This window comes from Aspergillus luchuensis, chromosome 1 (assembly GCF_016861625.1).
Source record: "Aspergillus luchuensis IFO 4308 DNA, chromosome 1, nearly complete sequence".
In the NCBI taxonomy this organism is placed as follows: Eukaryota; Fungi; Ascomycota; class Eurotiomycetes; order Eurotiales; family Aspergillaceae; genus Aspergillus; species Aspergillus luchuensis.
Window position 1 is genome coordinate 1,605,000 of NC_054849.1, and position 15,908 is coordinate 1,620,907.

The 15,908-nt window shown below is 54.5% G+C and overlaps 5 protein-coding genes across 5 annotated transcripts; 4 read left to right on the plus strand and 1 right to left on the minus strand.

Annotated features, from left to right (window-relative positions):
* Positions 1 to 501: 501 nt before the first annotated feature.
* On the plus strand, positions 502 to 1,847 carry PDC1 (pyruvate decarboxylase 1; the record flags this gene model as incomplete). The annotated part of the gene is made up of 2 exons (XM_041688557.1): positions 502 to 1,562; positions 1,619 to 1,847. 2 exons carry the CDS (start codon positions 502 to 504, stop codon positions 1,845 to 1,847), a joined length of 1,290 nt encoding a protein of 429 aa, XP_041537281.1.
* A 1,751-nt stretch (positions 1,848 to 3,598) lies between these two features.
* bck1 (putative MAP kinase kinase kinase (Bck1)) lies at positions 3,599 to 8,498 on the plus strand (the record flags this gene model as incomplete). Its single annotated transcript, XM_041688568.1, has 2 exons — positions 3,599 to 8,328; positions 8,381 to 8,498. The coding sequence occupies 2 exons, from the start codon at positions 3,599 to 3,601 to the stop codon at positions 8,496 to 8,498; spliced, it is 4,848 nt and encodes a 1,615-aa protein (XP_041537282.1).
* A 993-nt stretch (positions 8,499 to 9,491) lies between these two features.
* On the minus strand, positions 9,492 to 11,432 carry COG3 (Golgi transport complex subunit COG3; the record flags this gene model as incomplete). Its single annotated transcript, XM_041688579.1, has 3 exons — positions 9,492 to 10,763; positions 10,819 to 11,158; positions 11,224 to 11,432. The coding sequence occupies 3 exons, from the start codon at positions 11,430 to 11,432 to the stop codon at positions 9,492 to 9,494; spliced, it is 1,821 nt and encodes a 606-aa protein (XP_041537283.1).
* Positions 11,433 to 11,743: 311 nt separating this feature from the next.
* AKAW2_10564S (RCC1 domain-containing protein) lies at positions 11,744 to 13,474 on the plus strand (the record flags this gene model as incomplete). The annotated part of the gene is made up of 1 exon (XM_041688590.1): positions 11,744 to 13,474. The coding sequence occupies one exon, from the start codon at positions 11,744 to 11,746 to the stop codon at positions 13,472 to 13,474; it is 1,731 nt and encodes a 576-aa protein (XP_041537284.1).
* A 510-nt stretch (positions 13,475 to 13,984) lies between these two features.
* On the plus strand, positions 13,985 to 15,805 carry AKAW2_10565S (pyridoxal phosphate-dependent decarboxylase family protein; the record flags this gene model as incomplete). Its single annotated transcript, XM_041688601.1, has 1 exon — positions 13,985 to 15,805. One exon carries the CDS (start codon positions 13,985 to 13,987, stop codon positions 15,803 to 15,805), a length of 1,821 nt encoding a protein of 606 aa, XP_041537285.1.
* Positions 15,806 to 15,908: the final 103 nt, after the last annotated feature.

Consider the following 15,908-nt stretch of genomic DNA (forward strand, 5'->3'; position numbering starts at 1 on the left):
GTGATGGCGACCGATATCGCTACTCGGGATCTTCGGAAGCCCATCACGGTTGCCGAATACCTCTTCCGTCGTTTGCACGAGGTTGGCGTTCGCTCTGTGCATGGCGTTCCAGGTGCGACTTACCTTCGGGGATTTGGGGAGTGTTTGATCCCGCTAACCATCATGGATTATTCCAGGTGACTACAACCTCGCAGCCTTGGACTATCTGCCAAAGTGTGGCCTCCATTGGGTGGGCAATTGCAATGAACTCAACGCCGGTATGCTTGAACCCATCCTTTTGTTGTGATTGTACTACCTTGTGATGGTGACAAGTATTGACTTGAACAACCTACAGGATATGCCGCCGACGGCTATGCTCGGGTCAACGGAATCGGTGCCCTGATTACCACCTTCGGCGTGGGTGAGCTTTCAGCGCTCAATGCCATCGCTGGTTCGTACTCCGAGTTTGTGCCAATTGTTCATATCGTGGGTCAGCCCAACACCAAGTCTCAGAAAGATGGCATGTTGCTGCACCACACCTTGGGAAATGGCGACTTCAATGTGTTTGCGAAGATGAGTGCAGGCATCTCCTGTACCCTCGGTCGCTTGAACGAGACACTGGAGGCTGCAACACTAATCGACAATGCCATCCGTGAATGCTGGATCCGCAGTCGACCTGTCTACATCAGTCTCCCCACCGACATGATTACCAAGCAGATCGAAGGTGACCGCCTCGACAAACCGCTGGATCTTTCTCTACCAACAAATGACCCTGAGAAGGAAGATTATGTGGTGGACGTTGTCCTGAAGTACTTGCACGCTGCGAAGAAACCCGTTATTTTGGTGGATGCTTGTGCCATCCGTCATCGGGTCCTTGATGAAGTTCATGACTTGATGGAGGCTTCCGGCCTGCCTACTTTCGTGGCTCCGATGGGCAAGGGAGCAGTGGATGAGACTCGTCCGAACTACGGCGGTGTGTATGCTGGCACTGGATCGAATGCGGGTGTTCGTGAGCAGGTCGAGTCTTCCGATCTTATTCTGAGCATCGGTGCTATCAAGTCAGACTTCAACACCAGCGGATTTTCGTACCACATCGGACAGCTCAACACCATTGATTTCCACAGTACTTATGTGCGCGTGCGATACTCTGAATACCCAGAGATCAACATGAAGGGAGTTTTGCGCAAAGTCATCCAGAGGATGGGTGCTGTCAACGCCGCGCCAGTCCCGCATCTCTCCAACACGCTTCCTGAGAGCGAGAAAACTTCGAGCAACCAGGAGATCACGCACGACTGGCTTTGGCCCAATGTTGGTCAGTGGCTGAAGGAGAATGACATTGTCATTACCGAGACGGGTACTGCCAACTTTGGCATTTGGGAAACCCGATTCCCGGCAAATGTCACGGCCATTAGCCAGGTTCTGTGGGGTAGCATTGGCTACTCGGTTGGGGCATGTCAGGGTGCTGCGCTGGCGGCGAAGGAATTGGGCAATCGTCGGACTGTTCTGTTCGTTGGTGACGGAAGTCTTCAGCTCACCGTGCAGGAACTGAGCACCATGATCCGAAACAATCTCAACCCCATTATGTGAGTGTTCCCTACGGTGATAAGATCCAGGTTGTAACGATACTGACCGCATCAAGCTTCGTCATTTGCAATAACGGATACACCATTGAGCGGTACATCCACGGATGGGACGAAAGCTACAATGACATCCAGCCGTGGGATATTGAGGGTCTGCCCCGGGCCTTTGGAGCCAAGGACAAGTACACGGGCTACAAAGTAAAGACGCGGGATGAACTGAGGCAGCTATTTGCAAACCAGGAGTTTGCTTCTGCGCCACACTTGCAAGTAAGTAATACATTGCCCTAGCATTTCAATCCTGTCCAGGAGAGTGCTAACCAAGACGGCACAGTTGGTGGAGCTTCACATGCCTCGTGATGATGCTCCCGCCGCGTTGAAAATCACGGCTGAGGCGGCGGCCACCAGAAACAAGTAACGGAGGATCTCCAGGGCCTTGAGGCAATCTCGCTTCTTCCTGTTAACGCTTTTCTCCCCTTTCTTTTAGCTTGACCTGTCACTCCTGGAGAGGAACAGACATGACTCTGAAGCGGTAGTGTAATTGCAGAATACGAAATCTAATGAATTCCAGTCAAGTTGTATGCGCACGTGCCCTTACCGTATTGATGATTTGGGGTCTTGGGTGGTGCGTTTAGGGAGTCTAGTGCTTATCATACATTCCCAATGCCAAGGGAAAACATAGTGGAACTAGCTTGATAGTCAGCCAGCCAGCCCAACGTGCCGTCTGAGACAGTCCAAAGTTGGGAGGAATGGCAAGCATAGATAAACACATATGGCAACGGACAGTAGTACGAATGTAGTTAGTGAGTCTGAGTACGAACCAGCCCAATTGAGGAGGAATTAAGTAGGAAAAGGGGGTGAGATGAGTAGTTCCCTAGGGCTGAACAACTACGTACAGGGGCAACAACTGTCAGTGACTCAGTGGAATGGAAGGGTTGGCCCACCTTTCACTTGATGGGTCTAAGAAGCCCATGGAAAGGTGACGGAAAAGGGGAGAGACGGCGAGAAAAAGGGACTGACTTTGTTTGGGGCAGCTTATCGGGGGGAGGCCACCACGTGATCGACGGGAAGGACAGACAAGTCGCAGGCGCTAAGGCGGCCAGCGCATCAAAGCTCCTCAGGATTTCCCTGGGCGGGCCGCGACACACGGCGACAGGTTAGATTACTTACTCGTTCCAAAGTATCTACCCCATATGAATCTGGCGAGCAGGCCTCTGTCCCTTTCCTTGACGAAACACCTAATTAATCTATACGGTGGACTGCTAATTTGCCGCCACCTGCCACTAATCCACCGTGCGGTCGAATCCCCAGCGGTTTTGCTAATGGTATGTCTTAGCTTCCCCGTTGAGCCTTCCGCCGCATCATTTCCCCCCCCCCTCTCCCCTCTCTCCCCTTCGACTAGTATTAAGCTAGAGGGGACTGGACTTGTCCCGATTATTAGGGGTTGATTGCCGCAATCTTACCATTTGACTTACTTTTAGGAGATCCAGCTATCTTTAAGGATTTGACACACCCCTCTGAAGAACGCCCAACTTGTTCCTTTCGCTACGGTTTGCGTCTGCAGCTCGACTTGCGTGTGACCTCTCCAGTTTCCAGCCTCCTCCTTCCTTCCCCCCGTCCATTCCCCGATCAGGTGGAAAAAGCTGATGCCGTCCCTCTGCTCCCTCCGCTCCTGCTTACGTACTGTCGTTCGCTCCGATCTGGACGCTATCTGCGCTTGATTGACGTGCTTCGAGAAGAGGCGATTGCCTGCTCTTCCATCTTGCTCGCTGAAATTACCGCTTCAAGTGCTGCTGGGACCGAGGGGCATCATCGATTGCGTCGTGTCGGCTTGTTCTAGCTCTGACAATGTGGGATTGCCTTGGGTTCTAAGCTTTCATGATCTATCAGTCCCCACTTCAGGGACAAGTTTGATTGCGCTGCCCCGTGAGGTATATGAGAGCAGAACCTTATTGGATTTCCAGGACAACTTGTCTGCCCATTAGACTCCGACATCCGCCTCCTTGCATCAATCCATTGGAGACGTCGCAGACATCGCCATTATGGACGGTCAACGGCCGCAGCAGTACATCCCCGTACCCCCGCCTTCGTCGGCGACACAACCCTCCCAATCGCACATAATACCTTTACCACCGCCACCGCCTCGTTATCCTCCTACTCAGTCGCAGGGCGTTATGCTTCCGCCGCCCCCGGGACCACCGCCCGGGACAGCATATGGCACCTCCAAGCTTACCAATCCCCAACTGCAACATCAGAATACACTTGGGTGGCAGCAGCAGAGCTGGGCACGGCAGGCACTCTCACAAGGGTATCTTCCACCTCCTCCGCCTCCCCCTATGGTCCCTGCGAATCAATCTCCATACGGGCGTCCTGCAGCTTTGTCGATTCCCTCCGCTGAAACTCGGACGTCTGCGACTTACGTTCCTCAAGCTGGTACATTTGGTCCGGGGGTCGGGATTCCGCCCTTCGACGTACACTCGAACCCCACGTACGACGGTGCGGGGACAATGCAGCCCAGCGACAGACAGCGGAACCCATCCACCCAAGCCTACGAATATCCGGCCACCGACTCTTCTCCGTATAAACGGGATGCCAATGTCCCTGCCACTCCTTCTACGACTCGCAATCTACCTTCCTCTCTAGCTGTCAATGATGGTGCTCATGATATGGCTTCAGTCAACTACTCTGCCACGAACATGCAAAACTCACTACAACAGGCGTCTGCGCCATCTTCGGAACTGACCACATCGGGCAGTCATCGCCATAACCACAATACATTGCTTGGTGGCATGTCGCCAAATGAGGCATCAGTCCAGTGGCCTCTCGATCGTGTCCTCCAATGGCTTGCGAATAACGGATTCTCCACGGACTGGCAGGAAACATTCAGGTCTTTGGAAATTCAGGGGGCCGACTTCCTCGAGCTAGGACATGGGTCAAATGGCCGGCCCAACCTGGGCAAGATGCACCAGGTGGTCTATCCTCATCTTGCAAAAGTGTGCGAAGCAAGCGGCACTCCCTGGGATCAGATCCGTGAACGGGAAGAGGGCAAACGCATGCGCCGCTTGATCAAGAAGATCCATGATGACGGCAGTTATGATACCGAAATTTCTATTCAGAAGCGGCGCGATTCTCACCCGATAAGCGCCCACGATGGCGCGCCTGACGCTTCGCCGAAATTGACTTACGAGCCCAGGTCCGCGGGCCCAACAGGGAATCTCACAAACAGCCCTAATCTCAAGGCCCCACAGCCCGCATATGGACAAAGACAGAGCGTTCAGATGCGTTCTTTTACAACACCCATACCCACCACCCATGATCATGCGTCTTCCGAGCTTGCTCCGAGCGAAGCTAATACAATGTGGTCCCGATCGGACTATTCGCGAGCTGTTTTGTCTAGCATTGGCGGCGAGCATCACAGGCAGAGCCCTTCGATGTCCAGCGATGGCGGAACATTTCTGATACCTATTAGATCTTATGAGGACAGTCCCAAGAGCGGCAGTCCAGCAGCGCAGCATGCTACTCTTGCACACACAGGCCCCTCGTCATCCACGGGAGATCTAGGCGTCAAGTTCGAGCACTCACGCGGCAACAGTTCGGATTCGACGACTGGTCGCCGGTATTATGAATCCATCAGGCAAGACGGCGGGATCCGTCCTTCGCCCCAGGAGTCAAGCAACCGTCATTCTGGTGGAGAAACCCCGTCTTCATACCCCAAAGACCACCGTAATGGGCTGCTGGGCTTCTTCAAGAAACGTTCCAAGGCAGGCGATTCCAACCACCCGTCTCCAGAGGAGCCTTTTTTGGAGTCTCCCACCAGTCCAGTGAACATGCGCCAGAACAGCTCGCAGCTGCCTTATAATAGGCCAAATTTCAGCACCAGTGAGTTGTCGCTGGGCGGCGAGCGGCCGTCGTCTTCATCCATGTCGGACCATGAACGATTGGCGTTGCGAGGTAACAAGCCAATGCAAAAGAGCAAAAAGTGGACTTTTGTGACTCTGGACGGATGGAACTATCGCTTGGTCGACATAACCGAGATGGACTCTGTGGAGACACTGCGTTCTGCCATTTGTCAAAGCCTTGGAATCGCTGATTGGACTGGGGCGCAGATCTTCATGACAGAGCCCGGGCAGACTGAACACGATGAGCCGTTGAATGACACTAGCCTGGCTTTGTGTCGGCGGACCAAGTCAGACACGGTTGGCTCATTGAAGCTGTTTGTACGAGGGCCCCATATGCAACTGGGTGTGAATAGCTCCACTCACTACGGCTTGGGGCTTTCGATCCCAGAGAAGGGCACAGCCTCACCCACGTCTGCTCACCAGTTGCATAGAAAGCCGCTTGATGATGAAGCTCTCAGCAGGATATCTCCTCATAACCCAGCCAAGCCCACGTCTCCTCAAGTGTCTTCACGGCAGCAGCTCAAAGCTCCCAGTTCCAAGCTACCGCCAGCCTCGCAACCATCAATCACAACGTCCCCAGTCGATGGTGGCGCCGAAGCAGGACTGCCGACTGATGCCGAGAAGGCAGACTTGTTAGCTCGTCACGAAGAACATATGCGTGAGGTCGAGCGGAAACAGAGGGCCTATCGCATCTCAAAGGTCCCCCCGATGCCACAGCCGAGAAAAGATGTCTATGGCGAAACTGGTTACAGGCGTGAAGGTGTCATTGATTTTGATCAACCTCGGACGTCTCCTTACGAAGACAAGAAGTCTGAGCCGCTCGTGCCCCTTCGCAAGCCTCCCACTGCGCCTCACGAGTCAAGTACACTGACTAAAGTCAACTCACTAAGGAAGAAGGATGTTGAGCGGCCCCGCATACAGACTACCGCACAACCACATGGTACTCATGGTCTCGGTGCGGTATTGGCTAGTGTTGGTAGGATGACCAGCGCCATTGGAACCCCGTCTCCATCAGTTCCCACGCCACCTGCTGCCAGTCAGGAGTTCAAAGGACCGCAATCATCGGAGCAAGATAACCAAACAACGCCGACAGTGCATTCGAGCCAGTCTCCGGCACAACCTGGTTCTGCGACTCCTCAGGAACCAAAACCGACTCTGCAGTCTCGCAAGTCATTTGGACCCGAATTTGACTTTGAGGAGACCAAGGTCTCATTCCAAGGGTCACCGGTGCCACAGCAGCCCCAGGAAGACTCCGACGAGGACTCCGATGATGGTCTTTTTGCCATTCCCATCGCGAGTACCAAGACCCCGGTTAAAGAGAACCCGCCTGTGTCCGTCTCGCCCGAGTCGCAAAGGCGAGCCGGGAAACCGTCTCTCACACTGAACACTGAAAACAGGCTACGGAAAGGATTATCCGTTAGCTTCAGGTCCCCAAGTGCTACCCGCGAAACGTTCGCCAGTTCAAGCGGGGAATCGGGCAACAGGAACCCGTCCTTCCTTGACATGAGTGCTTCGCCGGAGGAAGAGAAGCCACCCCGCAGGGATTCCTTTGCCCAAGGAGACCTGTGGGCAAGCAGACCTCCAGTCGAGGGCGTTATTGATCACCTCGATGACTTCTTCCCGGACATTGACCTCGATACCCCTTACCTTGACGGGCAGGGCATGTCACCCCCTTCATCCCCGGCATCTAAGGTTGCAACCGACAACGACATAATTCCCAAGGATAAACCAGAAGCTGTATCACACCCCACACCACATACACCTGCGCCGCCAAGCGAAAATACCCTTGGCTCCAGCGAGCCAACCATCAAGCCTCAGGATCCAGGAGTCGTTGCTCGGCGGAACGTCAGTCGCTCTGGCGGTGGACTCACACGCATGAAATCGATTCGAGAAGTAGCAAAAGGTGCCAATCAAGCTAGTAGGAATCGGAGTGTGACGGCCAATACCGGCAACCAAAGATCCGGTGATATTTTGCGTCGCAAGAGCACGAAGATGTTCGGCGCCAAGATTATGCAAATCAGTCCGAAGCGTGGAAGCCGACTTAGCCAGCTGGACCCTATTCCCCAGAACCAGGCGCCTGCGGGCAATATCCCTCAAAGACAGCCCACTTTCCGCATCATCCGTGGTCAGCTCATCGGCAAGGGAACTTATGGCCGCGTATACCTTGGCATGAACGCTGACAATGGTGAGGTCTTGGCTGTGAAGCAAGTGGAGGTCAATCCTCGGATTGCCGGAACAGACAAGGACCGCATCAAGGAGATGGTCGCAGCGATGGACCAGGAAATTGATACCATGCAACATCTCGAGCATCCTAACATTGTGCAGTACCTCGGTTGCGAGCGAGGCGAGTTCTCCATCTCAATCTACCTCGAATATATTTCTGGTGGCTCTATCGGCAGTTGTCTTCGCAAGCATGGCAAGTTTGAGGAGAGCGTGGTCAAGTCTCTGACGCATCAGACCCTGAGCGGGCTGGCCTATCTTCACAACCAGGGAATTCTCCATCGCGACCTGAAAGCCGACAATATTCTCCTGGATCTGGACGGAACATGCAAGATCTCCGACTTCGGAATTTCCAAGAAGACAGACAACATCTACGGAAACGATTCGACCAACTCCATGCAGGGCTCGGTCTTTTGGATGGCGCCCGAGGTCATCCAGTCCCAAGGACAAGGGTACAGCGCCAAGGTAGACATTTGGTCTCTCGGATGTGTGGTGTTGGAGATGTTTGCTGGACGCCGGCCGTGGAGCAAGGAAGAAGCTATCGGCGCAATCTTCAAGCTGGGTAGTTTGAGTCAAGCCCCTCCGATCCCTGAAGATGTTTCCATGAACATCACACCAGCAGCGCTCGCCTTTATGTACGACTGCTTCACAGTGTAAGTGACATTGCCTTCTAGAGCCCTTTCCCGCCAGACTGACATGTTATAGGGACTCGCGTGATCGGCCAACTGCTGAGACTCTCCTAACCCATCCCTTCTGCGAACCCGACCCGAAGTACAATTTCTTGGATACCGAGCTCTACGCCAAAATCCGCCACGTCCTGTAAAGCCCTGTTCAGTGTTATCATATTTCCAAGCATCTCTCTCTTCCAGCGTTTCGACTATGCATTTTGTTTTCCTCTCCCCTGCATCATACCCAAATCTGCAGCATTTCGCATTCGGTGTGGCATAGTTTGTTTGACGGAATCCGGCTGGGTGAGCTTAATTGTTTGAATAAGATTCTGGATATGCCTGGTCTCTTCTTGGTTGAGACATAATCACAGAAAAAAGTGTCTTGTCCCGTTTCGTCTTCAAAACACTGTATATACATTTGAATTCAAGAAAATAAGAATACTAATATCTACTAGTACTACCACTGTACAAGAATTAAAGTCCATACTATCAAGACCTTACACTCCCACCCCCACTCAAACTCCCCTCCTCATCATCCTCATCCCTCTCCAACCCAACAAACCCCACCCTAAACACCCCCTCACACCACTCCGCAAAAGTATCCACATCCCAAACCTCATCCTCCCTCCCCTTCCCCTTCTTACTCACAAAATTCCCCCTCCTCCTCTCCGCATCAACATACATCTCCCAAAACTCCTCATAAATCTGAATGACCCGATCCTGCACCGCCCCCACCAGCGTCTCCCTCATCCGTCCATCATCCAAATACTCCCCTAACACCTTCCTCAAACTCGCCACCTCCCTCTCTACATTCCCGCACAATGTATCCATCAAGCCCCCAGCAGAGGGAAGATTTCCAGAGGATGTCCTAGCCGGCAACGACGCCGTCATCTTCCCCGCCGCAATCTCATTAATGAATTCGTTGATCACGGTACGGAGCCGTCCATCCAGTTCGACCTTCGCGTCGAGCATGTTCTCCACGACACGGGGGAGGAGGCCATGGCCGACGAGTTTGAATAGGTTTCGTGGGTTGAAGAGACCTCCGCGTGAGCGCAGCTCGTAGAATGTGGAGGTCATGGCGGAGAAGTCGAGGGTGGTTTCGGGCGTGGTGTATTCGATGTCGAAGGCGACGATTTGTTGTTTGAGGATTAGGAGGTGGCTGAGGAGGAAGAGGTGCGCGTCGGTAGTGGTGGTTTTTGTGCGCAGGAGGGTGCTGGCGCTGTGTAGGGAGGTCGTGGTTTGGTGCACGATTTGGTGGGCGAGGTCGTCGAAGACGGTGGACTGGTTTGTTTGTATGTTAGTTTGTATGTTGGTTGGTTGTGGGGGAGGATAGGGGTGGGATGTACGTTGACAAGACGGTAGATTCGGCTTAGGAGCCAGATGGCTTTGCGGAGGGTTGGGTACCAGCCGCTTTGGTCTTGGGTTGTTGGGGACTCGAGGTCCCATTTTGTAGCGGCGGTGGTAGTGGTGTCTTCGGGGTTCGTTGATGAAGGGTCGCTGTCGTTGCTGGGTTTGGTTGTTGATTTGGGTCGGGTTGGGAGTGTCGTTGTGGTGGGAGTGTCTGTGGAGGTGATCTTGCGGCCGCTGATTTGGCCTTCGGTGACGGAGATGGAGAATTGTTTGTTGCGAGCTGGGTAGTCGAGGTCTTCGGGGCGAGGTTTGTAGCGCTCGATCTCGTCGCGGAGGAAGGCTTGCGCGCGGAAGACGAGGCGGGTTTGGACGTCTTCGAGGGCGGGTTGGATCAGCGCTGGGAAGTCGAGCTGGTTGGCGTCGACTTGTTGCTCGATATCCTCGTCTTGGTCGAGCAGGTATCGGGTTTGCAGGAGGGTGCAGAGCTGGCAGAGCTTGACGATCTTGTCTTCGTGGATGATGCGCGGTCTAAGGTGGTCGTAGAGCGGTTCGCAGATTGTTTCTAGGAAGTCGTAGAGTCCGCCGTGGCCGTGGAACCATTCGCCCCATAGTTCGAACTCGTCGAGGCATACGCCGCGGATGTAGCTGATGCTGGCGCGGGCGAAGGAGACGAGGTCCTGGGAAGATGTTGGAGACTGCGCGAGGTCGTTGAGGTTCTTGTAGACGAGGGGGATGATCAATTTCCCGCGCGTGGCTGCGTAGTTCGCATGAAGCTCGTTCAGCAAGCTCTGGTATTCGGCTTCGGTGCCCTGGTCGGGGTCTAGAGGCGGGACGGCTCGCTTCTGGATCTCGAGTCCGATCTGTTTCAGTTCCGGCGCGCCGACTCTGAATTTGGCGTAGAGCAGCGTGGACATGGTTGTGTCATTGAGCTGCTTATCTGCAATCTTCTTCGACGCATCGGCGTATACATCGCGGAGGGAGGACACAAAGTGGGTTCTGATCAAGGTGAGGGCACGGGTCATGAGTAAACGGTACCTGGAGCGGTATACACCAGCTTCCTTTTGATCGGGCTGCGAAATAGGGCCCATTAGCTAGAAAGCGATAGATATGGTGATGTATACTGACATGTGTCTCCATGTAATCCAGGCATTCGTCGAGACGCCGTAGCATATCCGAGAATTCCTTCCCACGGACTGTATTACCAGCCCCAGGAGCATTCAGTCTCCTCGACGCAGGATCCAGAAAGTCATAATACTGGAGGTTCTCTTGAATATCCTCCGCCAAATCCGAGTCATGCTTCTGCGCAGAGAGCAGCCCCTCACATTGTTTCCGGAATTGGGAGGTCTGCGATTCCACGGCTCTAAAGTCGTTCGAGAGGCTAGTCAAAAGATCGAGGGTCGACGATGTATCGGTCAACAAGGAATCGAGATGGGACTTGGACATTTGAAGCTCCTGGAGGCAAGCTCTAAGAACAATTGATGTCAGCATAGACCAGGGGCTCTGTGGGGGGTAGACCGCGGATGGGCGTACTGGTACTCATCGTAGCTAGCCTCCAGCAGGCTCTCCTCTACCTCATTGTACCATTGTGCAAACTCCAGCTCGTTGCGAATATCGGTAACCGAGTCCACATCATCCGGAATTGTCTCGAGTTGGGTGGCCTCTTTGACCTTCTGTTCCAGAGCCCGACCCGACGGGGCAGTTTGGCGTCGACTTCGCTGTCCTGCAGCTTGTTGGCGCATTGTGGGGTGATTCTTCAGTGTTCAAAAGATGTTCCTTATAGCCTCTGCATCAAAGCCCCCATAAAAACAAGGTAAACAATCCCTATCAAACCCAGAGCCCAGGCGCAGGGAAAGACAGAGGAGCAATGAATCCGGCGTGGCTTCAATGCGCTATTCTGCCGGGGTCTTCCGCCTACGCGACTTGACGCAACATCCAGCTGATGTTTTGCCTCTTTCTCATTGATCGATCAAGATCCGCTCAGGAATAAACAAGAATATTGGAATTTAACTTCAGTCTCGGCGTGCGAAACCATTAAGCACTGCCAAACATCATGTGGACTCATCGGGGGCGGCAATCGGTGACCACCGTCGTCACCAACTCTTCACGTCGCCTTGTGAGAAACAACCGATCTATCGCCACGCCCTGGCGCAGATCTTATGCCAGCAGTAACAAGGGACCGGAGCCATCGGTTAACTCGAACTGGCTCCGGAACTCTTTGGGCGTGGCGGGAGCAGGCACTGCTGCCGTTTTCATTTACGAATATGCTACATCCAACCCGAGCCAGATTGAGAAGCCAGTGGAGAAGGTGAAAGACCTCGCTAAATCCGCTGAGGAATTGAGCTCGCAGTACATACAGCACAAGCGGAGTGTTAAGAGTCCCGGTGTCTATGTCTGGGGCAATAACGCCTATCGTGTGGTTGATCCGGAATCCAAGGAGTCCGTGGTGAAGACTCCCCGGAAATTTGCTTACTTTGAAGGTCAAGTGCTCAGAGACCTCAAGCTCGGAGAGAGGTCCGGCGCAGCCATTACGGAGAATGGCGACCTGGTCCAATGGGGCAAGGGCTACTCAGAGACTGAATTCAAGCCCACAAAGACTCTTACCGGCAAGAATCTAGCTTCGTTATGCATGTCCAACGATCGAATCCTCGCGTTGTCCTCGGACGGCAATGTCTACTCACTACCCATTGCCAAGGAGGACCAACTGGGTGGCCGCAAGACTAAGGAAGGGTCATGGGTGCCTTTCCGGTCGGGAACATCCAGTATTAGCTACCGCTTGCTGCAGCCGACATTGAAGCTGGGCGAGCGTGTAACCGCTCTCGCCAGCGGACTCGACCATGCTCTACTCTTGACCAGCTCCGGCCGGGTATTCTCCGTTGCTGCTTCCACTGAGAATTACCCTTCCTTTGGACAGCTCGGTATTCCCGGCTTGACCTGGGCTACTCGCCCCAAGGGGCCGGTGGATGCCCTTCACGAGATTACTGCGCTCAAGGGCTCCAAGATCGTCCAGATTGCTGCGGGCGATTACCACTCGCTTGCTCTTGACAAGGACGGCAATGTGTTCGCTTTTGGCGACAACTCTTTCGGACAGTTGGCGATGGAGTTCAACCCGTCCTCGCCTTTCTGCGACACCCCGACTCTGGTGCCCATCAGGAACCTCTACCGCGGTCCCTGGTTGCCCAAGGTCACTCGGGTCGCGGCCGGAGGTGCCAACAGCTTCTTCACCGTGGATGCGCAGCGCATACTCAGCTCCAAGGAGGACCCTGCCACCCTCCGTGACTTGGGGCGCATCACTGCGGATACCTGGGCTTGCGGACGCGGCATCTGGGGAGCTCTGGGTACCGGCAAATGGACCCACGTACAGGATTCGCTCGCCAAGGTGAAGGCACTGAGTGGTCTTTCCGAATTCGATGAGAAGACCAACCGCCTGACGCCCATCCGCATCCATGATCTCTCAGTCGGCACGACACATGTCTCCGCGGTCATGAACAACAGTACCCATGTGGATTCAGCTCCCTCCAGCACCTTGAACGATACTCGTGACTGGGGATACGATGCGCTCTGGTGGGGAGGCAACGAGCACTTCCAGCTGGGCACAGGCAAGCGCAGTAACCTGTCCAAGCCGAACTACATCCACGCCCCGCCGGAGGAAGCAGACGAGCAGCAGGAAGCACGCCTCCAGATCATGCCTCGTCATAAGGGCAAGGTTGACCGTCGCACGGTGAGCATGGAGCAGCGCGTGGTATGTGGACGACACATCTCTGCCATCTATTCTTCCGTATAATTTGATCCCCTTCTTTTTCCATGTATAATGAACCATAATTGGTGCTATGACCATGTATATTAGCTATATCTTCTGGGCGCGTTATGAGGTGATTGGGGTTGAAAAAGTCGTGATCAGGGCATGTAATACCAACCTATCAGCACACAGCTGGAATTCAATGCAAATCCCATACGCTACATAGTACTAGGGTCTTTTGTCTGGAAGCGTGAATGGTTCCTCAACGGCCATCAGTGCCGGATCTCCACCAAAGACTGGGTCATGATGGCGAATACCCGGAAAATGTCATCACTTCAGTGGATCCTCTCGTCTTCCGCCTGCCCTTCCGATTGACTTTTGACAGCCACAATGGCTGCTCCATGAGCTGCTTTTTCTTTGCAATTCCTTGAGGTTTTCCCTTCAATATCGTTGTCGCATCGCCGCATATAGTCTCTCTCCTTTGTCCACCCCTGAATATTCTCTTGTATATCCACCGATTCCTCCTCATCTCCTCCAATCTCTCACCCCGCATCCATGGCTTCTGCCCCGCCGGCCAGTCGCGCCGATGAAGTACAAAATGTGAGTCATGCTCTTTTTTCACTCCTGACGAGCTGGCGCATATTCCTCAACCCTAGCTCCTGTCTCTATGAGCCACTGGCATCATCCTATCCTCCAATTCGCACCATACTGACCGCATTGACTGCTCTACAGCTTCTGAAAGCCGTCGAGGATCTCCTGATTCCGTTCATCCGAAGCGCCGATGAGGACCCTTTAGCCCAGCAATCGCTGCACAACGGCACCAATGGCGACTCCAAGCCTCGAGGCACGGCCCTCGTCGAACACAAGAAGCCCGAAGAGCTGCAGAAGCTCCTCCAATTAGACTTGCCCGACCAAGGAACCGGACAAGACGGACTCATCGAAGTCCTGCGCAAGGTTCTGCGCTACTCGGTCAACACATGGCACCAGGGATTCCTCGACAAGCTTTATGCATCAACCAACGCCCCCGGCGTAGCGTCGGAGCTTATCCTGGCGGCGCTCAACACCAACGTCCACGTCTACCAGGTCTCCCCAGCCCTGACCGTCATTGAGAAACACACCGGCAAGCAACTCGCCTCTCTCTTCGGCCTCAATGGCCCCCGCGCCGGAGGCATCTCCGTCCAAGGAGGCTCCGCCTCCAACACCACCTCGATCGTGATCGCGCGCAACAACCTCTACCCCAGCACCAAGAAAGACGGCAATGGCAACTACCGCTTCGTGCTCTTCACCAGCGCCCACGGCCACTACAGCATCGAAAAGGCCGCCCAAATGCTCGGCCTCGGCAGCTCCTCCGTCTGGGCCGTCCCCATCGACAAACAAGGCCGCATGATCCCCTCGGAGCTCGAAGCCCTCGTCCAAAAGGCCCTCGCCGAGAACCGCACCCCCTTCTACGTCAACGCCACCGCCGGCACCACCGTCCTGGGCTCCTTCGACCCCTTCCACGAAATTGCCGCCATCTGCAAGAAATACAACCTGTGGTTCCACGTCGACGGCTCCTGGGGAGGTTCCTTCATCTTCTCCTCCTCCCAACGCGCCAAACTCTCCGGTGCCGAAAAAGCAGACAGCATCGCCATCAACCCCCACAAAATGCTCGGCGTCCCCGTCACCTGCTCCTTCCTCCTCGCCGCCGACATCCGTCGCTTCCATCTCGCCAACACCCTCCCCGCCGGCTACCTCTTCCACAACGACGACACCGCCGCTGCCGCACCAGACTCCCTCAACGGCGAGACCGAACTCGTCGTCGACTCCCCCGAGGTCTGGGACCTCGCAGACCTCACCCTCCAATGCGGCCGTCGCGCAGACTCCCTCAAGCTCTTCCTCAGCTGGACCTACTACGGCACGGCCGGGTACGAGCAACAAATCGACTCCGCCTGCGCCGTAGCAGCGCACCTCGCTACGCTGGTCGAACAGAACCCCAACTTCGTCCTCGTCAGCGAGAACCCGCCGCCATGTCTGCAGGTGTGCTTCCATTATGCGCCGAACCGTGCGTACGTGCATCCCCGCGGACTGGTCTCGAATGAGACGGAGCGCGGGAAGGCGAATAGTAAGGTCACGGAGCAGATCACGCATGCGATTGTGGGCAAGGGGTTCATGGTGGATTTTGCTCCGCCGAGTGGGGATGAGGATGCTGTTGGGAATGGGAAGTTCTTCCGGTGTGTGGTGAATGTTCAGACGACGAGGGAGACGGTGGAGGGGCTGATTCGGGCGATTGAGGAGGTTGGGCCGGCGATTGTGGAGAGGTTGAAGAGGGAGAGTGCGGGGGAAGTGTCGACGAGAAGGTTGGGGGAGAGGGGTCATGGTCCTGTTGTGCATCATTGAGGGGTGGGTCTGGTTCGTATGTGTCTACTAATATTTAGATATATTTTGGGATGTTTTTGTAGAAACAAAAGTCTGGGCTATAGATGGGATGGTATAAATATAG